The sequence below is a fragment of the Hyperolius riggenbachi genome, chromosome 7 (assembly GCF_040937935.1).
Source record: "Hyperolius riggenbachi isolate aHypRig1 chromosome 7, aHypRig1.pri, whole genome shotgun sequence".
In the NCBI taxonomy this organism is placed as follows: Eukaryota; Metazoa; Chordata; class Amphibia; order Anura; family Hyperoliidae; genus Hyperolius; species Hyperolius riggenbachi.
The window spans coordinates 300,383,970-300,400,915 of record NC_090652.1 but is presented as its reverse complement, the minus strand read 5'-3'; the positions used below and the strand labels follow the sequence as shown (position 1 = coordinate 300,400,915).

Sequence of the window (16,946 nt, the reverse complement as noted above, 5' to 3'; positions counted from 1 at the left end):
TACATGCTGCTCCTCTTCCCTCCCCTCTTCATAGTACAGTACATGCTGCTCCTCTCCCCTCTCCATAGTACAGTACATGCTGCTCCTCTTCCCTCCCCTCTCCATAGTACATTACATGCTGCTCCTCCCCCTCTCCATAGTACAGTGCATGCTGCTCCTCTGCCCTCTCCATAGTACAGTACATGCTGCTCCTCTCCTCTCTCCATAGTACAGTACAGGCTGCTCCTCTCCCCTCTCCATAGTACAGTACATGCTGCTCCTTCCCCTCTCCATAGTGCAGTACATGCTGCTTCTCTTCTTCTCCCCTCTCCATAGTACAGTACATGCTGCTCCTTCCCCGCTCCATAGTACAGGACATGCTGCTCCTCCCCCTCTCCATAGTACAGTGCATGCTGCTCCTCTCCCCTCTCCATAGTACATTACATGCTGCTCCTTCCCCTCTCCATAGTACAGTACATGCTGCTCTTCTCCTCTCTCCATAGTACAGTACATGCTGCTCCTCTCCCCTCTCCATAGTACAGTACATGCTGCTCCTCTCCCCTCTCCATAGTACAGTACATGCTGCTCCTCTCCCCTCTCCATAGTACAGTACATGCTGCACCTCCCCCTCTCCATAGTACAGTACATGCTGCTCTCCCCTCTCCATAGTACAGTACATGCTGCTCTCCCCTCTCCATAGTACAGTACATGCTGCTCCTCTCCCCTTTCCATAGTACAGTACATGCTGCTCCTCTCCCCTCTCCATAGTACAATACATGCTGCTCCTTCCCCTCTACATAGTGCAGTACATGCTGCTCCTCTCCCCTCTCCATAGTACAGGACATGCTGCTTCTCTCCCCTCTCCATAGTACAGCACACGCTGCTACTCTCCCCTCTCCATAGTACAGTACATGCTGCTCCTCTCCCCTCTCCATAGTACAGTACATGCTGCTCCCCTCCCCTCCCCATAGTACAGTACATGCTGCTCCTCTCCCCTCTCCATAGTACAGTACATGCTGCCCCTTCCCCTCTCCATAGTACAGTACATGCTGCTCCTCTCCCCTCTCCATAGTACAGTACATGCTGCTCCTCTCCCCTCTCCATAGTACAGTACATGCTGCTCCTCTCCCCTCTCCATAGTACAGTACATGCTGCTCCTCTCCACTCTCCATAGTACAGTACATGCTGCTCCTCTCCCCTCTCCATACTGCAGTACATGCTGCTCCTCTCCCCTCTCCATAGTACAGTACATGCTGCTCCTCTCCCCTCTCCATAGTACAGTACATGCTGCTCCTCTCCTCTCTCCATAGTACAGTACATGCTGCTCCTCTTCCCTCTCCATAGTACAGTACATGCTGCTCCTCTCCCCTCTCCATAGTACAGTACATGCTGCTCCTCTCCTCTCTCCATAGTACAGTACATGCTGCTCCTCTCCTCTCTCCATAGTACAGTACATGCTGCTCCTCTCCTCTCTCCATAGTACAGTACATACTGCTCCTCTCCCCTTCCCTCTCCATAGTACAGTACATGCTGCTCCTCTCCCCTCTCCATAGTACAGTACATGCTGCTCCTTCCCCTCTCCATAGTACAGTGCCTGCTGCTCCTCTCCCCTCTCCATAGTACAGTACATGCTGCTCCTCTTCCCTCTCCATAGTACAGTGCCTGCTGCTCCTCTCCCCTCTCCATAGTACAGTACATGTACATGCTGCTCCTCTCCCCTCTCCATAGTACAGTACATGCTGCTCCCCTCCCCTCTCCATAGTACAGTACATGCTGCTCCTCTCCCCTCTCCATAGTACAGTACATGCTGCTCCTCTTCCCTCTCCATAGTACAGTACATGCTGCTCCTCTCCCCTCTCCATATTACAGTACATGCTGCTCCCCTCCCCTCTCCATAGTACAGTACATGCTGCTCCTCTCCCCTCTCCATAGTACAGTACATGCTGCTCCTCTCCCCTCTCCATAGTACAGTACATGCTGCTCCTTCCCCTCTCCATAGTACAGTACCTGCTGCTCCCCTCCCCCCTCTCCATAGTACAGTACATGCTGCTCCTCTCCCCTCTCCATAGTACAGTACATGCTGCTCCCCTCCCCTCTCCATAGTACAGTACATGCTGCTTCTCTCCCCTCTCCATAGTACAGTACATGCTGCTCCTCTCCCCTCTCCATAGTACAGTACATGCTGCTCCTTCCCCTCTCCATAGTGCAGTACATGCTGCTTCTCTTCTTCTCCCCTCTCTATAGTACAGTACATGCTGCTCCTTCCCCGCTCCATAGTACAGTACATGCTGCTCCTCTCCCCTCTCCATACTGCAGTACATGCTGCTCCCCTCCCCTCTCCATAGTACAGTACATGCTGCTCCTCTCCCCTCTCCATAGTACAGTACATGCTGCTCCTCTCCCCTCTCCATAGTACAGTACATGTTTCTCCCCTTCCCTTCCCATAGTACAGTACATGCTGCTCCTCTCCCCTCTCCATAGTACAGTACATGCTGCTCCTTCCCCTCTCCATAGTACAGTACCTGCTGCTCCTCTCCCCTCTCCATAGTACAGTACATGTACATGCTGCTCCTCTCCCCTCTCCATAGTACAGTACATGCTGCTCCCCTCCCCTCTCCATAGTACAGTACATGCTGCTCCTCTCCCCTCTCCATAGTACAGTACATGCTGCTCCCCTCCCCTCTCCATAGTACAGTATATGCTGCTCCTCTCCCCTCTCCATAGTACAGTACATGCTGCTCCTCTCCCCTCTCCATAGTACAGTACATGCTGCTCCTCTCCCCTCTCCATAGTACAGCACACGCTGCTCCTCTCCCCTCTCCATAGTACAGTACATGCTGCTCCTCTCCCCTCTCTGTAGTACAGTACATGCTGCTCCCCTCCCCTCTCCATAGTACAGTACATGCTGCTCCTCTCCCCTCTCCATAGTACAGTACATGCTGCTCCCCTCCCCTCTCCATAGTACAGTATATGCTGCTCCTCTCCCCTCTCCATAGTACAGTACATGCTGCTCCTCTCCCCTCTCCATAGTACAGTACATGCTGCTCCTCTCCCCTCTCCATAGTACAGCACACGCTGCTCCTCTCCCCTCTCCATAGTACAGTACATGCTGCTCCCCTCCCCTCTCCATAGTACAGTACATGCTGCTCCTCTCCCCTCTCCATAGTACAGTACATGCTGCTCCTCTCCCCTCTCCATAGTACAGTACATGCTGCACCTCCCCCCTCTCCATAGTACAGTATATGCTGCTCCTTCCCCTCTCCATAGTACAGTACATGCTGCTCCCCTCCCCTCTCCATAGTACAGTACATGCTGCTCCTCTCCCCTCTCCATAGTACAGTACATGCTGCTCCTCTCCCTCCCCTCCCCATAGTACAGTACATGCTGCTCCTCTCCCTCCCCTCTCCATAGTACAGTACATGCTACTTCTCTCCCCTCTCCATAGTACAGTACATGCTGCTCCTCTCCCCTCTCCATAGTACAGTACCTGCTGCTCCCCTCCCCTCTCCATAGTACAGTACATGCTGCTCCTCTCCCCTCTCCATAGTACAGTACATGCTGCTCCCCTCCCCTCTCCATAGTACAGTACATGCTGCTCCTCTCCCCTCTCCATAGTACAGTACCTGCTGCTCCTCTCCCCTCTCCATAGTACAGTACCTGCTGCTCCCCTCCCCTCTCCATAGTACAGTACATGCTGCTCCTCTCCCCTCTCCATAGTCAGTACATGCTGCTCCCCTCCCCTCTCCATAGTACAGTACATGCTGCTCCTCTCCCCTCTCCATAGTACAGTACATGCTGCTCCTCTCCCCTCTCCATAGTACAGTACATGCTGCTCCTCTCCCTCCCCTCTCCATAGTACAGTACATGCTACTTCTCTCCCCTCTCCATAGTACAGTACATGCTGCTCCTCCCTCCCCTCTCCATAGTACAGTACATGCTGCTCCTCTCCCCTCTCCATAGTACAGTACGTGCTGCTCCTCTCCCCTCTCCATAGTACAGTACATGCTGCTCCTCTCCCCTCTCCATAGTACAGTACATGCTGCTCCTTCCCCTCTCCATAGTACAGTACATGCTGCTCCTCCCCTCTCCATAGTACAGTACATGCTGCTCCTCTCCTCTCTCCATAGTACAGTACCTGCTGCTCCCCTCCCCTCTCCATAGTACAGTACATGCTGCTCCTCTCCCCTCTCCATAGTACAGTACATGCTGCTCCTCTCCCCTCTCCATAGTACAGTACATGCTGCTCCTTCCCCTCTCCATAGTACAGTACCTGCTGCTCCCCTCCCCTCTCCATAGTACAGTACATGCTGCTCCTCTCCCCTCTCCATAGTACAGTACATGCTGCTCCTCTCCCCTCTCCATAGTACAGTACATGCTGCTCCTCTCCCCTCTCCATAGTACAGTACATGCTGCTCCTTCCCCTCTCCATAGTACAGTACCTGCTCCTCCTCTCCCCTCTCCATAGTACAGTACATGCTGCTCCCCTCCCCTCTCCATAGTACAGTACATGCTGCTTCTCTCCCCTCTCCATAGTACAGTACATGCTGCTCCTCTCCCCTCTCCATAGTACAGTATATGCTGCTCCTCCTCTCCCCTCTCCATAGTACAGTACATGCTGCTCCTCTCCCCTCTCCATAGTACAGTACAGGCTGCTCCTTCCCCCTCTCCATAGTACAGTACATGCTGCTCTTCTCCCCTCTCCATAGTACAGTATATGCTGCTCCTCTCCCCTCACCATAGTACAGTACAGGCTGCTCCTTCCCCCTCTCCATAGTACAGTATATGCTGCTCTTCTCCATAATGCAGCACATGCAGTTTTTCTCCCTGCTAATTCGGAAATGCATAGACAGTAGTTAAGTTTACATCTTCTGTTTGTTTTCTGGCTGCATCCTAATTTATTCTGCCTAATATTTTGGCACTTTATTCAAAAAGGATTAAAAACGACCAATGTTTTGCTTTATCTGAAAACTAAACACTACAAACAGTGGAAAAGATAACATCAGTTACGCTAAAAAAAAGTTTATTTAAAAAAAGACAAAACAAAAACAAACAAAAATCAAACACAAAAAGTTGCTGAAGCTGGTTGAGAAGCATGTGTCCCCTCGCGCTCTGCTCCCCCCAACCCGGATCCCGGGGGTCTCTCTGCTGAATGCGGCACTAAAGGGGTTACTGCGGGCAATTAATGATCATGTCTGGAGACAATAAACACCAATCAGCGCAGCCAAACCTGGAAAGTGTTAGCTGGTGTCTGGAAGCCCCTCAGAGGGTTAACGGCTGGTGATGCCCGTCTAGGCGTCTAGGTGAGCAGGGGGTGCCCCCCATGAAACACATGAGTCCATTGATGCAGCCCTGAGACCACCCCCCCTTGCTCCAGCCCCTCTGGGAGGAGGAGGGGGGCAGGCTGGATAAAGGTGTAAGCTGATGCCCCCGCATGCAGGAGAGCAGACTTGGCTCAGGAGTGAGGATGGCTGTGCTGGGCTTCAGTGCCAGGCTGGGGGGCTGCAGGAGGGGGCTGCACAGGCTCTCGGGGCTCCGGGACGCCGGCCAGGCAGTCAGGGAAGACGTGGAGGAGGCTCAGGGGGTCATGCCCCAGGGGGTGAAGGTGGCATCTGTGCCCAAGGACCTGAAGGAGATGCCCGGACCCAGCACCCTCAGCAACCTGCTGGAGTTCTTCTGGAGAGACGGGTTCAGCCGCATCCACCAGATCCAGGTAGGATGGGGCAGAGCCTGGAGGGGGGGGGGTTATTGGGGGGCTTCTTCCAAACAGACATTTTTAGGGGGCCTCTACAAAAGGGCAAGGCTGATTGATAGTATTGGTCTGCAGGATAGGAGGAGGGGTGAGCAGAGCTACTTCCCCAGCACACGTTTCTAAAAGTTTGAGGCACTTTTCACAATTTGAAGGGAGGGGAGGGGGGGCAGATCACCCTCTCCTCGCTCGTAAGACTCCTGCAGTTTGTAGAACTTTTTTTTCAGGTTGAAGTATTGGGGGGTTGGTGTTGTAATTGGGAGAGGAGGTTAAATTACTGTCCCAGCAAAACCTTTTTATTTTTGGGGGGTCCCCGCCTCGTGAGACCCCCGGAGTTTAAGGGAAACCTTTCAGGTTGGAGTAAAAAAAAAGGTCAGATCACCCCCTCGCGGAACCCCTGAAGTATGAGGAACTTTTCAGGTTAGAGTTTGGGGGGCAGATCACCCTCGTGAGACCCCTTGAGTTTGGGGAACTTTTCAGTTTGGAATATGGGGGCTTACATACTTTTTAGATTTTTTTTTTTGTTCCCCTGATCTCTCAGCCGCAATATTTTTTTTTATTTTTTTATAAGCATTAGTAATAACATCTGCAGCTTTCCAGTATGCAGATGTGATTACTAATGCCTATAAAAAAAACAAAAAAAAACTCCCTCCCTGGGCCGGGCACTACAACGTGTCGGCAGCCGGTGCCATTGATTTTGGCAGAGGGTTCTGAGCCAACCATGTTTTAGCGTTGCCGGGATAAAAGATCGGCTGTAGTGACATCGCAGGCGTGTGGCCGATCTCCCCTCCTAGTCAGGAACGCGCAGAAAGGGTTAAAGGGCGTCTCTTGTACTTGGAGGCCGGGAATGCGAGGGTTAAGCTATGCCCAGAAATGGGCAAGTTCGGCATGGCAGGTGTTAACGGGGTCCACTTATTCCAAAACTCACTCCTCCGTCCCCACGTGTTCTCCGGAGAGTTATACAACCGTGGGCGTGGCCTGTCAGCAGACCCCGCCCCTCCGCGCGCTCGGGGACCGGGAGGTGGGCGGGACCAGGCGTTGACTCTCCAGTTTCTGGCCGCAGTCTGGGTATCAGATTTTTGTTTTTGCAGTTTGGTTGATGAGAGCATCGCAGGCTGGAGGTGTGTGCCGGGAAATGCTGCTGCTGTAGGCAAATAATTCGATTTTATGACCCCTATGGTTCTATTTTACTATTACATCACACTGCATCTATTTATATCCAGTTTCTGTATCGAAATATGTATAGATTATAATACATATATATATATCTATATCGCTGTCTCTGGTCTGCAGCTTCCAGGTCACTTCAGGCCAGGAGCTGCAATCCAGATCCAATACATTGCCCAAATTCTGTATGATGCCTAACCCCAGAACATATATAATAGAAGATACCCAATGTGCCACCCAGATCTAATAGGAGTAGAGATGGCCCGAACCTCCCACTTGAGGTTTGCAAACTTCTGCAAAAGTTCGGTTTGCGTGAACTTTCTCGAACCGCAATAGACTTCAATGGGGAGGCGAACTTTGAAAACTAGAAACACTTATGCTGGCCAGAAAAGTGATGGAAAAGATGTTTCAAGGGGTCTAACATCTGAGTTTTTGCATGGATGAGTGGGATAGATGCCAAAAGTCCCGGGGAAAAATCTGGATTTGACGCAAAGCAGCGTTTTAAGGGCAGAAATTAAATCACATTGAATACTAAATTGCAGGCCTAAAGTGCTTTAAAACATCTTGCATGTGTATACATCAATCAGGGAGTGTAATTAGACTACTGCTTCACACTGACACACCAAACTCGCTGTGTAACGCACCGCAAACAGCTGTTTGCGTAGTGACGGCCGTGCTGGACTGGTGCGCACCATGGCGAGAGTGCAGGCCGTGGCGGTTATCAAGCCCATATGGTCGCCGGGCTGTGGTAGCTCAATGAAAGAACAACAGTGACTGTCCAGCTGATCAAATTTGGTCTGTCCAAAATGAAGCAACGACCTTATTATCTTGGGTGTGAACATCCCACGGAGCACTGTTCAAGCGATCGTTCAGAAATGGAAGGAGTATGGCACAACTGTAAACCTACCAAGACAAGACCATTCACCTAAACTCACAGGCCGGACAAGGAGAGCGCTGATCAGAAATGCAGTCAGGCCCATGGTGACTCTGGACGAGCTGTAGAGATCTACAGCTCAGATGGGGGAATCTGTCCATAGGACAACTATTAGTCGTGCACTGTACAAAGTTGGCCTTTATGAAAGAGTGGCAAGAAGAAAGCCATTGTTAACAGAAAAGCATAAGAAGTCCCGTTTGCAGTTTGCCACAAGCCATGTGGGGGAAACAGCAAACATGTAGAAGAAGGTGCTCTGGTCAGATGAGACCAAAATGAAACTTTTTGGCCAAAATGCAAAATGCTTTGTGTGGTGGAAAACTAACACTGCACATCACTCTGAACAAACCATCCCCACTGTCAAATATGGTGGTGATAGCATCATGCTCTGGGGGTGCTTCTCTTCAGCAGGGACAGGGAAGCTGGTTAGAGTTGATGGGAAGATGGATGGAGCCAAATACAGGGCAATCTTGGAAGAAAACATCTTGGAGTTTGCAAAAGACTTGAGACTGGGGTGGAGGTTCACCTTCCAGCAGGACAACAAACCTAAACAGAAAGCCTGGGCAACAATTGAATGGTTTAAAACAAAACCTATCTATGTGTTAGAATGGCCTAGTCAAAGTCCAGATCTAAATCCAATCGAAAATCTGTGGCAAGGTCTGAAAATTGCTGTTCACAAACGCTGTCCATCTAATCTGACTGAGCTGGAGCTGTTTTGCAAAGAAGAATGGGCAAGGATTTCAGTCTCTAGATGTGCAAAGCTGGTAGAGACATACCCTAAAAGACTGGCAGCTGTAATTGCAGCAAAAGGTGATTCTACAAAGTATTGACTGACTCAGGGGGCTGAATAATTACGCACACCCCACTTTGCCGTTTTTTTGTTTTTTTTAAATGTTTGGAATCCTGTATGATTTTGGTTCCACTTCTTACGTGTACACCACTTTGTATTGGTCTTTCACGTGGAATTCCAGTAAAACTGATTCATGTTTGTGGCAGTAATATGACAAAATGTGGAAAACTTCAAGTGTGCCGAATACTTTTGCAAACCACTGTAGCTAAAAATTCAGGAATCCGCCTGGAGTCCTGGACCCTGTTGGTGGTGGCGGAGAAGGCAGTGAAGTGGCCTGCGGGCAGAGATGCTGTGTGGGGAGCGACTTAGTCTTGGGGCAGGCAGCCACTCACACGGCGTGCAGGCAGAAATGCTGTGTGTGGGGACTGACTTAGTCTTCAGGCGGGCAGTAGCCCTCCGGGATCCATGCCTCATTCATTTTGATAAAGGTGAGGTACTGAACACTTTTGTGACTTAGGCGACTTCTTCTCAGTGACAATGCCTCCAGTTGCGCTGAAGGTCCTTTCTGACAGGATGCTTGAGGCAGAACAAGACAGAAGTTGGATGGCAAATTGTGACAGCAGGTCAAGTAGTCCATCGTTGCTCATACTGTCGATGGTTCTTTCTATACCATTGTTAAAGCGTACAGCCGGGGAGTCGGCGTTTAATTCTGGTCCGGAGTTGGAGCCTGAGAAACGGCTACCACCACACATCCAAGGAAGGCAGCAGGCATGGCATGCAAGACCCGAGGTAGTGACAAAAAATAACAATACAGGAGGACTTTTGAGGCCCTGCTGTGTATGAGACAAATCAATTTTAAATCCTTTCACGAGAATCTGTTATGGAGGGCAAGTCTGCCATCCATTCAAGTGAAAGGTATGCACTGACTGTGAGGTATAATACAATGTGCAGTCACAGATGCAGTGAAAGGTATGCATGCAGTGACTGGTATTACAATACAATGTGCAGCGGTCACACAGGTGCAGTTAACAGGTATGCTCGGAGTGGTATATTACACAGCGTGCGGTCACACAGGTACTGTGAGTCTGTGAACAATTATGCAATGACTGGTATTACAAGTGTGCTCATGTCACACACAGACAGGTACCGGACAGGCACAGTGACACGGCGTGCAATCACGTAGGTAGGTGGGTGCATTGAAGGGAACAAGAGGTATGCAGTGATGGGTATTACAAATCTGTACCTGGCACAGTAGTAATAATTATACCACCAAGGGGCCAAAGGCCAGCTGCAACTGAGTGACAGGGCTAAATATAATGCAAGTGGCATGCACACACACGCGCACACACACACACGATCACAAGAACAAGATTAGCTCTCAAGAGCTGTTGACCCTAATGATGCACTATGGGGCCGAATCAAACTTCCAGAAAAGTTTGCGGTTCCCTGCGAACCACAGAAGTTTTCCGGGAACCGTTCTCCAGCGAACCGTTCGGGCCATCTCTAAATAGGAGACCTAAACCAAGCTCCCAGATCTAAAGCCTAATCTTAATGGTACACTTTTCTGTCAGATCAATGCATTCCAATCGATTTTGGGTACTTTACGCAAATGGATTGCTAAATCCATCGGAAACAATTTGGATGTCTACACACAATGCAATTTCTTATCAGATCACTGGTCGATCTGATGGAAAATTGTAAAGTGTAGATGGGGCTTTATATGACACTCAGCTGAGCTCCCAGATCTAAAACGAGACCTAGCCAAGTTCACAGATTTAATTAGAGACCTAGCCAAGCTCCAAGATCTGTTACGAGACCTAGCCAAGCTCCAAGATCTGTTACGAGACCTAGCCAAGCTCCAAGATCTGTTACGAGACCTAGCCAAGCTCCAAGATCTGTTACGAGACCTAGCCAAGCTCCAAGATCTGTTACGAGACCTAGCCAAGCTCCAAGATCTGTTACGAGACCTAGCCAAGCTCCAAGATCTGTTACGAGACCTAGCTCCCATATATAACCTGAGACCCAACTGAGCTTCCAGATCTAAACTAAGCACCCAGATCTAATACTGTATGAAGTTCAACCAAGCACCCAGATTTAAAACAAGACCTAGCCAAATTCCCAGATCTAATATGAGATCTAACCAAGCTCCCAGATCTATTACAATATTTAACCCATTCAGGTTCCGTGGTTTTGACGTGAGAAATGTTCACCTCCCATTCATTAGCCTATAACTTTATCACTACTTATCACAATGAACTGATCTATATCTTGTTTTTTCCGCCACCAATTAGGCTTTCTTTGGGGGTACATTTTGATAAGAGCCACTTTACTGTAAACGCATTTTAACAGGAAGAATAAGAAAAAAATGGAAAAATTCATTATTTCTCAGTTTTCAGCCATTATAGTTTTAAAATAATACATGCCTCCATAATTAAAACTCACGTATTGTATTTGCCCATATGTCCCGGTTATTACACCGTTAAAATTATGTCCCTATCACAATGTATGGCGACAATATTATATTTGGAAATAAAGGTGCATTTTTTCCATTTTGCATCTATCACTATTAACAAGTTTAAAATAAAAAAAATATAGAAACATTGATATTTAAAAAGTTTAGACCCTTAGGTAAATATTTACATGTTGTTTTTTTTTTTAATTGTAATGTTTTTTGTTTTTTTTTTATAGTAAACATTTTATTTGGGTAGTTTTGGGAGGGTGGGAGGTAAACAATAGATTTATAATGTAAATGTGTGTTCATTTTAATTTATTTTTATTTTCAGTTGTAGTATTACTTTTTAGCCACAAGATGGTGGCCATGAGTTTGTTTACATGACGTCACTCTAAGCGTAACACACGGTTAGAGTGACGCATCGGGGAGGGAACGGCCAGAAAAGGAGCAGCTTCCGAGAGAAGCTGTCGCTTTCTCAGCGGGGGAGAGGAATCAGTGATCAGGCACCATAGCCCGATACATTGATTCCCTGGCTACCGAATCCGCGGCCGGGAGTGCGCGTGCCCGCGCGCGATCGGCTGCGGGAGCTCGCAGTAGCGTGCATGGTTCCTGGACGTAGTTTCTACGTCCAGGAACCAAAATAGGTTAACCAATCTCCAAGAACTTATAAAATACCTAGCCACGATCTAAGATCTGATACGAGACCTAGTCCTGTTTGTTCTCTGTTGCAGGTGCCCACTCTAAATTCCATGGTTCTCCTGCCCATTATGGGATTTCACACGATGGGCAAAAAATCGAGACGGCAGAGGGCGGATGGGGGCTGCGGAGGACGAACGGGATATCCTGCACTTAAAGGCTCCTCCAACTCATATCTATACTGCTCATATCTACACACACACACACACACACACACACACACACACACACACACACACACACACACACACACACACACACACACACACACACACACACACACACACACACACACACACACACACACACACACACACACACACACACACACACACACACACACACACACACACACACACACACACACACACACACACACACACACACACACATACACACATATACACACACACACACATATACACACACACACATATACACACACACACACACATACACACATATACAGACACACACACATACACACACACACATACACACACACACACATATACACACACACACACATATACACACACACACACATATACACACACACACACATATACACACACACACACACATACACACACACACATATACACACATACACACACTGTACACACACACTGTACACACACACACACACTGTACACACACACACCCTATCTGATTGTCCTTGTGATGGCAGATTGGAAGGTGTATGGGCACCTGAACTCAGAACTTCCTCTCTGCTCCAGATACCGAACATCTCACTTGTTTTACAGCATGCTCTTTGTGAATTGACATTTATGGAGATGTTTAACAGCCTTAGTGAATTGGTCTCTTGTGGAAATATGTAGCTTTAGTGTCACATACATACAGCTCCAAGCAGAAAGCCATGGCACAAAGTGGCCCCCAGGCATGCAGGGGGAGCCGTTTCCAGCAACCCAACCAGACATATCACACAACAGGCAGACAATGGATGACTCCACTCCACTTCACTCTCTGCACATGTAGGAACTAAAAAATCAATAGTAATAATAAAATAGTCTTGTAGATTCTGAGCTCCCAAGTACTGCTAGATTGTGATGTGTTCTTGTAGCCATCATTAAAGTGGACCTGACTGCTTGTACAGGACAGAAGGAAAACATAGAGGAATGCACCCTGTATGTATTTAGAGAGTTTAGCCTGTCTAATCCCCCTCATCTGTGACTAATCACAACTCTAATTTGATCTCTTTGCTGTGTCAACTGGCTATCTTAGCACAGCAGCTAATTTTTAAACCGTACGTCTGCTTCCATGAAAGCAGGAAGTAGACACTGCAGATTTATTGCAGGACTTGTATCAGCTGTAACAAATGTTTTTCTTAAAGGTTATTATGCTTATTACATGTCCTCTTAAATGATTGTAAAGTACACAAACAGTGGTAAATCATAACTACTGTAACCCCAAATGAAGAGATGATGCAAAGGTTGCTGAGGGACTGAGTGGCCCCTGCTGGAGCAAGGGCCCAGTAGTGATCACAGCCTGTGCATCCCCCTAATCCTTCCCACCAGCGTTCTGGGAACTTTGCGTCCTGTTGCGGGTTTTTTTCCGTGTCCGGTGGAGATTGTTTCCCCGGCTCACAGAATGAATAAAGAATTCCATCTGCTTTCAGGGATTCAGCATCTGGTGTAGATGGGAAATATGAGCCCTGCGCTGGGCAGAGTGAATGTATATACAAGAGCGGAGTCTGAGCTTAATCTACCATCGCTGCTTATATAATTCCCTGCTGCTCCCCCAGCTGTGCCCAGCAGCTGCTGCCACAGTGTATATTCAGCGCCCAGCGTCCCCTGCTGGTGAGAGCGCAGGTTGCAGCAGCCCAGCGCCCCCTGCTGGTGAGAGCACAGGTTACAGCAGCCCAGCGCCCCCTGCTGGTGAGAGCGCAGGTTGCAGCAGCCCAGCACCCCCTGCTGGTAAGAGCACAGGTTACAGCAGCCCAGCGCCCCCTGCTGGTGAGAGCGCAGGTTGCAGCAGCCCAGCGCCCCCTGCTGGTGAGAGCACAGGTTACAGCAGCCCAGCGCCCCCTGCTGGTGAGAGCGCAGGTTGCAGCAGCCCAGCACCCCCTGCTGGTAAGAGCACAGGTTACAGCAGCCCAGCGCCCCCTGCTGGTGAGAGCGCAGGTTGCAGCAGCCCAGCGCCCCCTGCTGGTGAGAGCGCAGGTTGCAGCAGCCCAGCGCCCCCTGCTGGTGAGAGCGCAGGTTGCAGCAGCCCAGCGCCCCCTGCTGGTGAGAGCGCAGGTTGCAGCAGCCCAGCGCCCCCTGCTGGTGAGAGCGCAGGTTGCAGCAGCCCAGCGCCCCCTGCTGGTGAGAGCGCAGGTTGCAGCAGCCCAGCGCCCCCTGCTGGTGAGAGCACAGGTTGCAGCAGCCCAGCGCCCCCTGCTGGTGAGAGCGCAGGTTGCAGCAGCCCAGCGCCCCCTGCTGGTGAGAGCACAGGTTGCAGCAGCCCAGCGCCCCCTGCTGCTGCTGTCACAATGTATGCACAGCACCCCCTGATGCTCAGAGCACAGGTTACAGCAGCCCAGCGCCCCCTGCTGCTCAGAGCACAGGTTACAGCAGCCTAGCGCCCCCTGCTGCTCAGAACGCAGGTTGCAGCAGCACAGCGCCCCCTGCTGCTGCTGCCATAATGTATGCACAGCACCCCCTGATGCTCAGACTCAGAGCACAGGTTGCAGCAGCACAGCTCCCCCTGCTGCTCAGAGCGCAGGTTGCAGCAGTACAGCGCCCCCTGCTGCTGCCACAAGGTATGCACAGCACCCCCTGCTGCTCAGAGCACAGGTTACAGCAGCCCAGCGCCCCCTGCTGCTCAGAGCACAGGTTACAGCAGCCCAGCGCCCCCTGCTGCTCAGAACGCAGGTTGCAGCAGCACAGCGCCCCCTGCTGCTGCTGCCACAATGTATGCACAGCACCCCCTGATGCTCAGACTCAGAGCACAGGTTACAGCAGCCCAGCGCCCCCTGCTGCTCAGAGCACAGGTTACAGCAGCCCAGCGCCCCCTGCTGCTCAGAACGCAGGTTGCAGCAGCACAGCGCCCCCTGCTGCTGCTGCCACAATGTATGCACAGCACCCCCTGATGCTCAGACTCAGAGCACAGGTTACAGCAGCCCAGCGCCCGCTGCTTCTCAGAGCACAGGTTACAGCAGCCCAGCGCCCCCTGCTGCTCAGAACGCAGGTTGCAGCAGCACAGCGCCCCCTGCTGCTGCTGCCATAATGTATGCACAGCACCCCCTGATGCTCAGACTCAGAGCACAGGTTACAGCAGCCCAGCACCCCCTGCTGCTCAGAGCGCATGTTACAGCAGCCCAGCGCCCCCTGCTGCTCAGAGCGCAGGTTGCAGCAGCACAGCGCCCCCTGTTGCTGCTGCCACAATGTATGCACAGCACCCCCTGCTGCTCAGAGCACAGGTTACAGCAGCCCAGCGCCCCCCTGCATGCAGGGACGGATCTGGGGGGGGGGGGGGCAAGCAGGTCTCTTGCCCCAGGCGCAGTTTACTGAATTCTTAAAAAGGCGTCAAAATTTGGATGGGGAATGGCAGTTTAGGCGCCAAAACCTGACCTTGCCCCAGGCGCAACTTGGGGCAACTTGGTCTAGATCCGTCCCTGCCTGCATGCGAATTCGCATAGGTGAGGGTATATGCGATTTTAACCATGTCACTGCCTGTGTGAATTTACATTGGTACCTATGCGAATTCGCGGCAAAAAAAGCATGGGGAAAACGCATGCGATTTCCCTATTAAATACATTGCATGCGATTCGCATGCATTCCACTCGCAGGTGAATTCTGCGGCTTTTTTGTGCATTTTTTCACCGTTGAAAAAAATGCACCTCAACAATGCTACAGTGGAAACGGGCCCATCCACTTGCGTTACATGTGCGAATCCGCATGCTTTGGACGCATGTGGATTCGCGATAGTGGAATTGAGCCCTCAAGCAGAAAAACACCTCAGTAGTCAAGCTGATCATTCACTAATAGATTTCCACCCAAAGTTGGATCAAATCTGCAGGGAATCCATTTGGAAAAATCCCTGTGTATGGGCACCTTTAGACCGTGAAAGGAACAAGGCAGGGGGAGGGACCAAGGAGAAATGCTGTAAAGACTATGCTGTATGGATAAATCAGGAGAGGGCGGGACCATGACCTCAGTTATAGTCTGTTAAAATAGCAGCACTTGGAGAGGTCGTTCAGCATGAAGTGCTAGCTAGGCACTTTGTTATACTTTGTGCCCCCGTCCAATACCTGTCTTGAATTATTTTCTATGTCTGTCGCTGTCTGAATGTCCTTTTGTAATCCTGCTTCACCAGATTGTTGTGACTTCATAATTGTAAACTTTTATTTCAGCAAAAACACATCAAGGAATATGGCCGAATATTCAAGTCCCACTTCGGTCCTCAGTTTGTGGTGTCCATCGCTGACCGGGATATGATCGCCCAGGTTCTGCGGGCCGAGGGGGAGGCACCTCAAAGAGGCAACATGGAGTCCTGGCAGGAGTATCGAGACCTGAGGGGGCGCTCTACGGGACTGATCTCTGCGTGAGTACCCACTGACCTCACTTATGGATGTTCTGCGAAACTTAAAGGGGAACTTCAGCCTAAACAAACATACTATCCTTAAGTTACATTAGTTATGTTAATTAAAATAGATAAGTAATATAATATAATCTATTACTCATCCTGTTTTAAAAGAACAGGCAAATGTTTGTGATTTCATGGGGGCAGCCATCTTTTTGGTTGAAGGGAGGTGACAGGGAGCATGAGACACAGTTCCAACTGTCCTGTGTCCTGATTACCCCTCCCAGCTGCGCGCTAGGCTTCAAATCTCAAATTAAAAAAAACAAAAAAACAAATTTGCTCCAAAACAGCAGAAGGAGAACAACAACATCAGAAATCCCATCATGCTTTGCACAGCATCAGGTGAAAATGCACAGGCAGATTTCTTTGATGGGGCGGAGCTTAGCTTCTGTACAGCTAAAAAATGAGGCTTGGGTAAGAAAACTAAAGTTCTGATGCTGTGAATCTGTTAAAGAAACACCAAGCCTTTTCAGTGCTGCCGAATAGATTTTTAGTCTGGAGGTTCACTTTAAAGGGAAATACACATTCGTAAAAAAATAAATCAAATAAATAAATTGCCATATAGGACATCATAGCAGAAGTGTTTTATCTGTCCTAA

General features: G+C 49.8%; 1 protein-coding gene across 2 annotated transcripts in view; it reads left to right on the top strand.

Moving 5' to 3' along the window:
* CYP27C1 (cytochrome P450 family 27 subfamily C member 1) overlaps positions 1–16,946 on the top strand; it is a 52,632-nt gene that overhangs the window by 9,902 nt on the left and 25,784 nt on the right. Inside the window, exons 1-2 of one of the 2 annotated variants that reach the window (XM_068247109.1) lie at positions 5,511–5,689; positions 16,119–16,309. In XM_068247109.1, the coding sequence (XP_068103210.1) occupies positions 5,564–5,689; positions 16,119–16,309 (317 nt within the window). In that variant the 5' untranslated portion in view covers positions 5,511–5,563. Of the gene's footprint in view, positions 1–5,510; positions 5,690–16,118; positions 16,310–16,946 lie in introns of those variants that run through there. The other variant, XM_068247110.1, reaches the window with a different exon arrangement.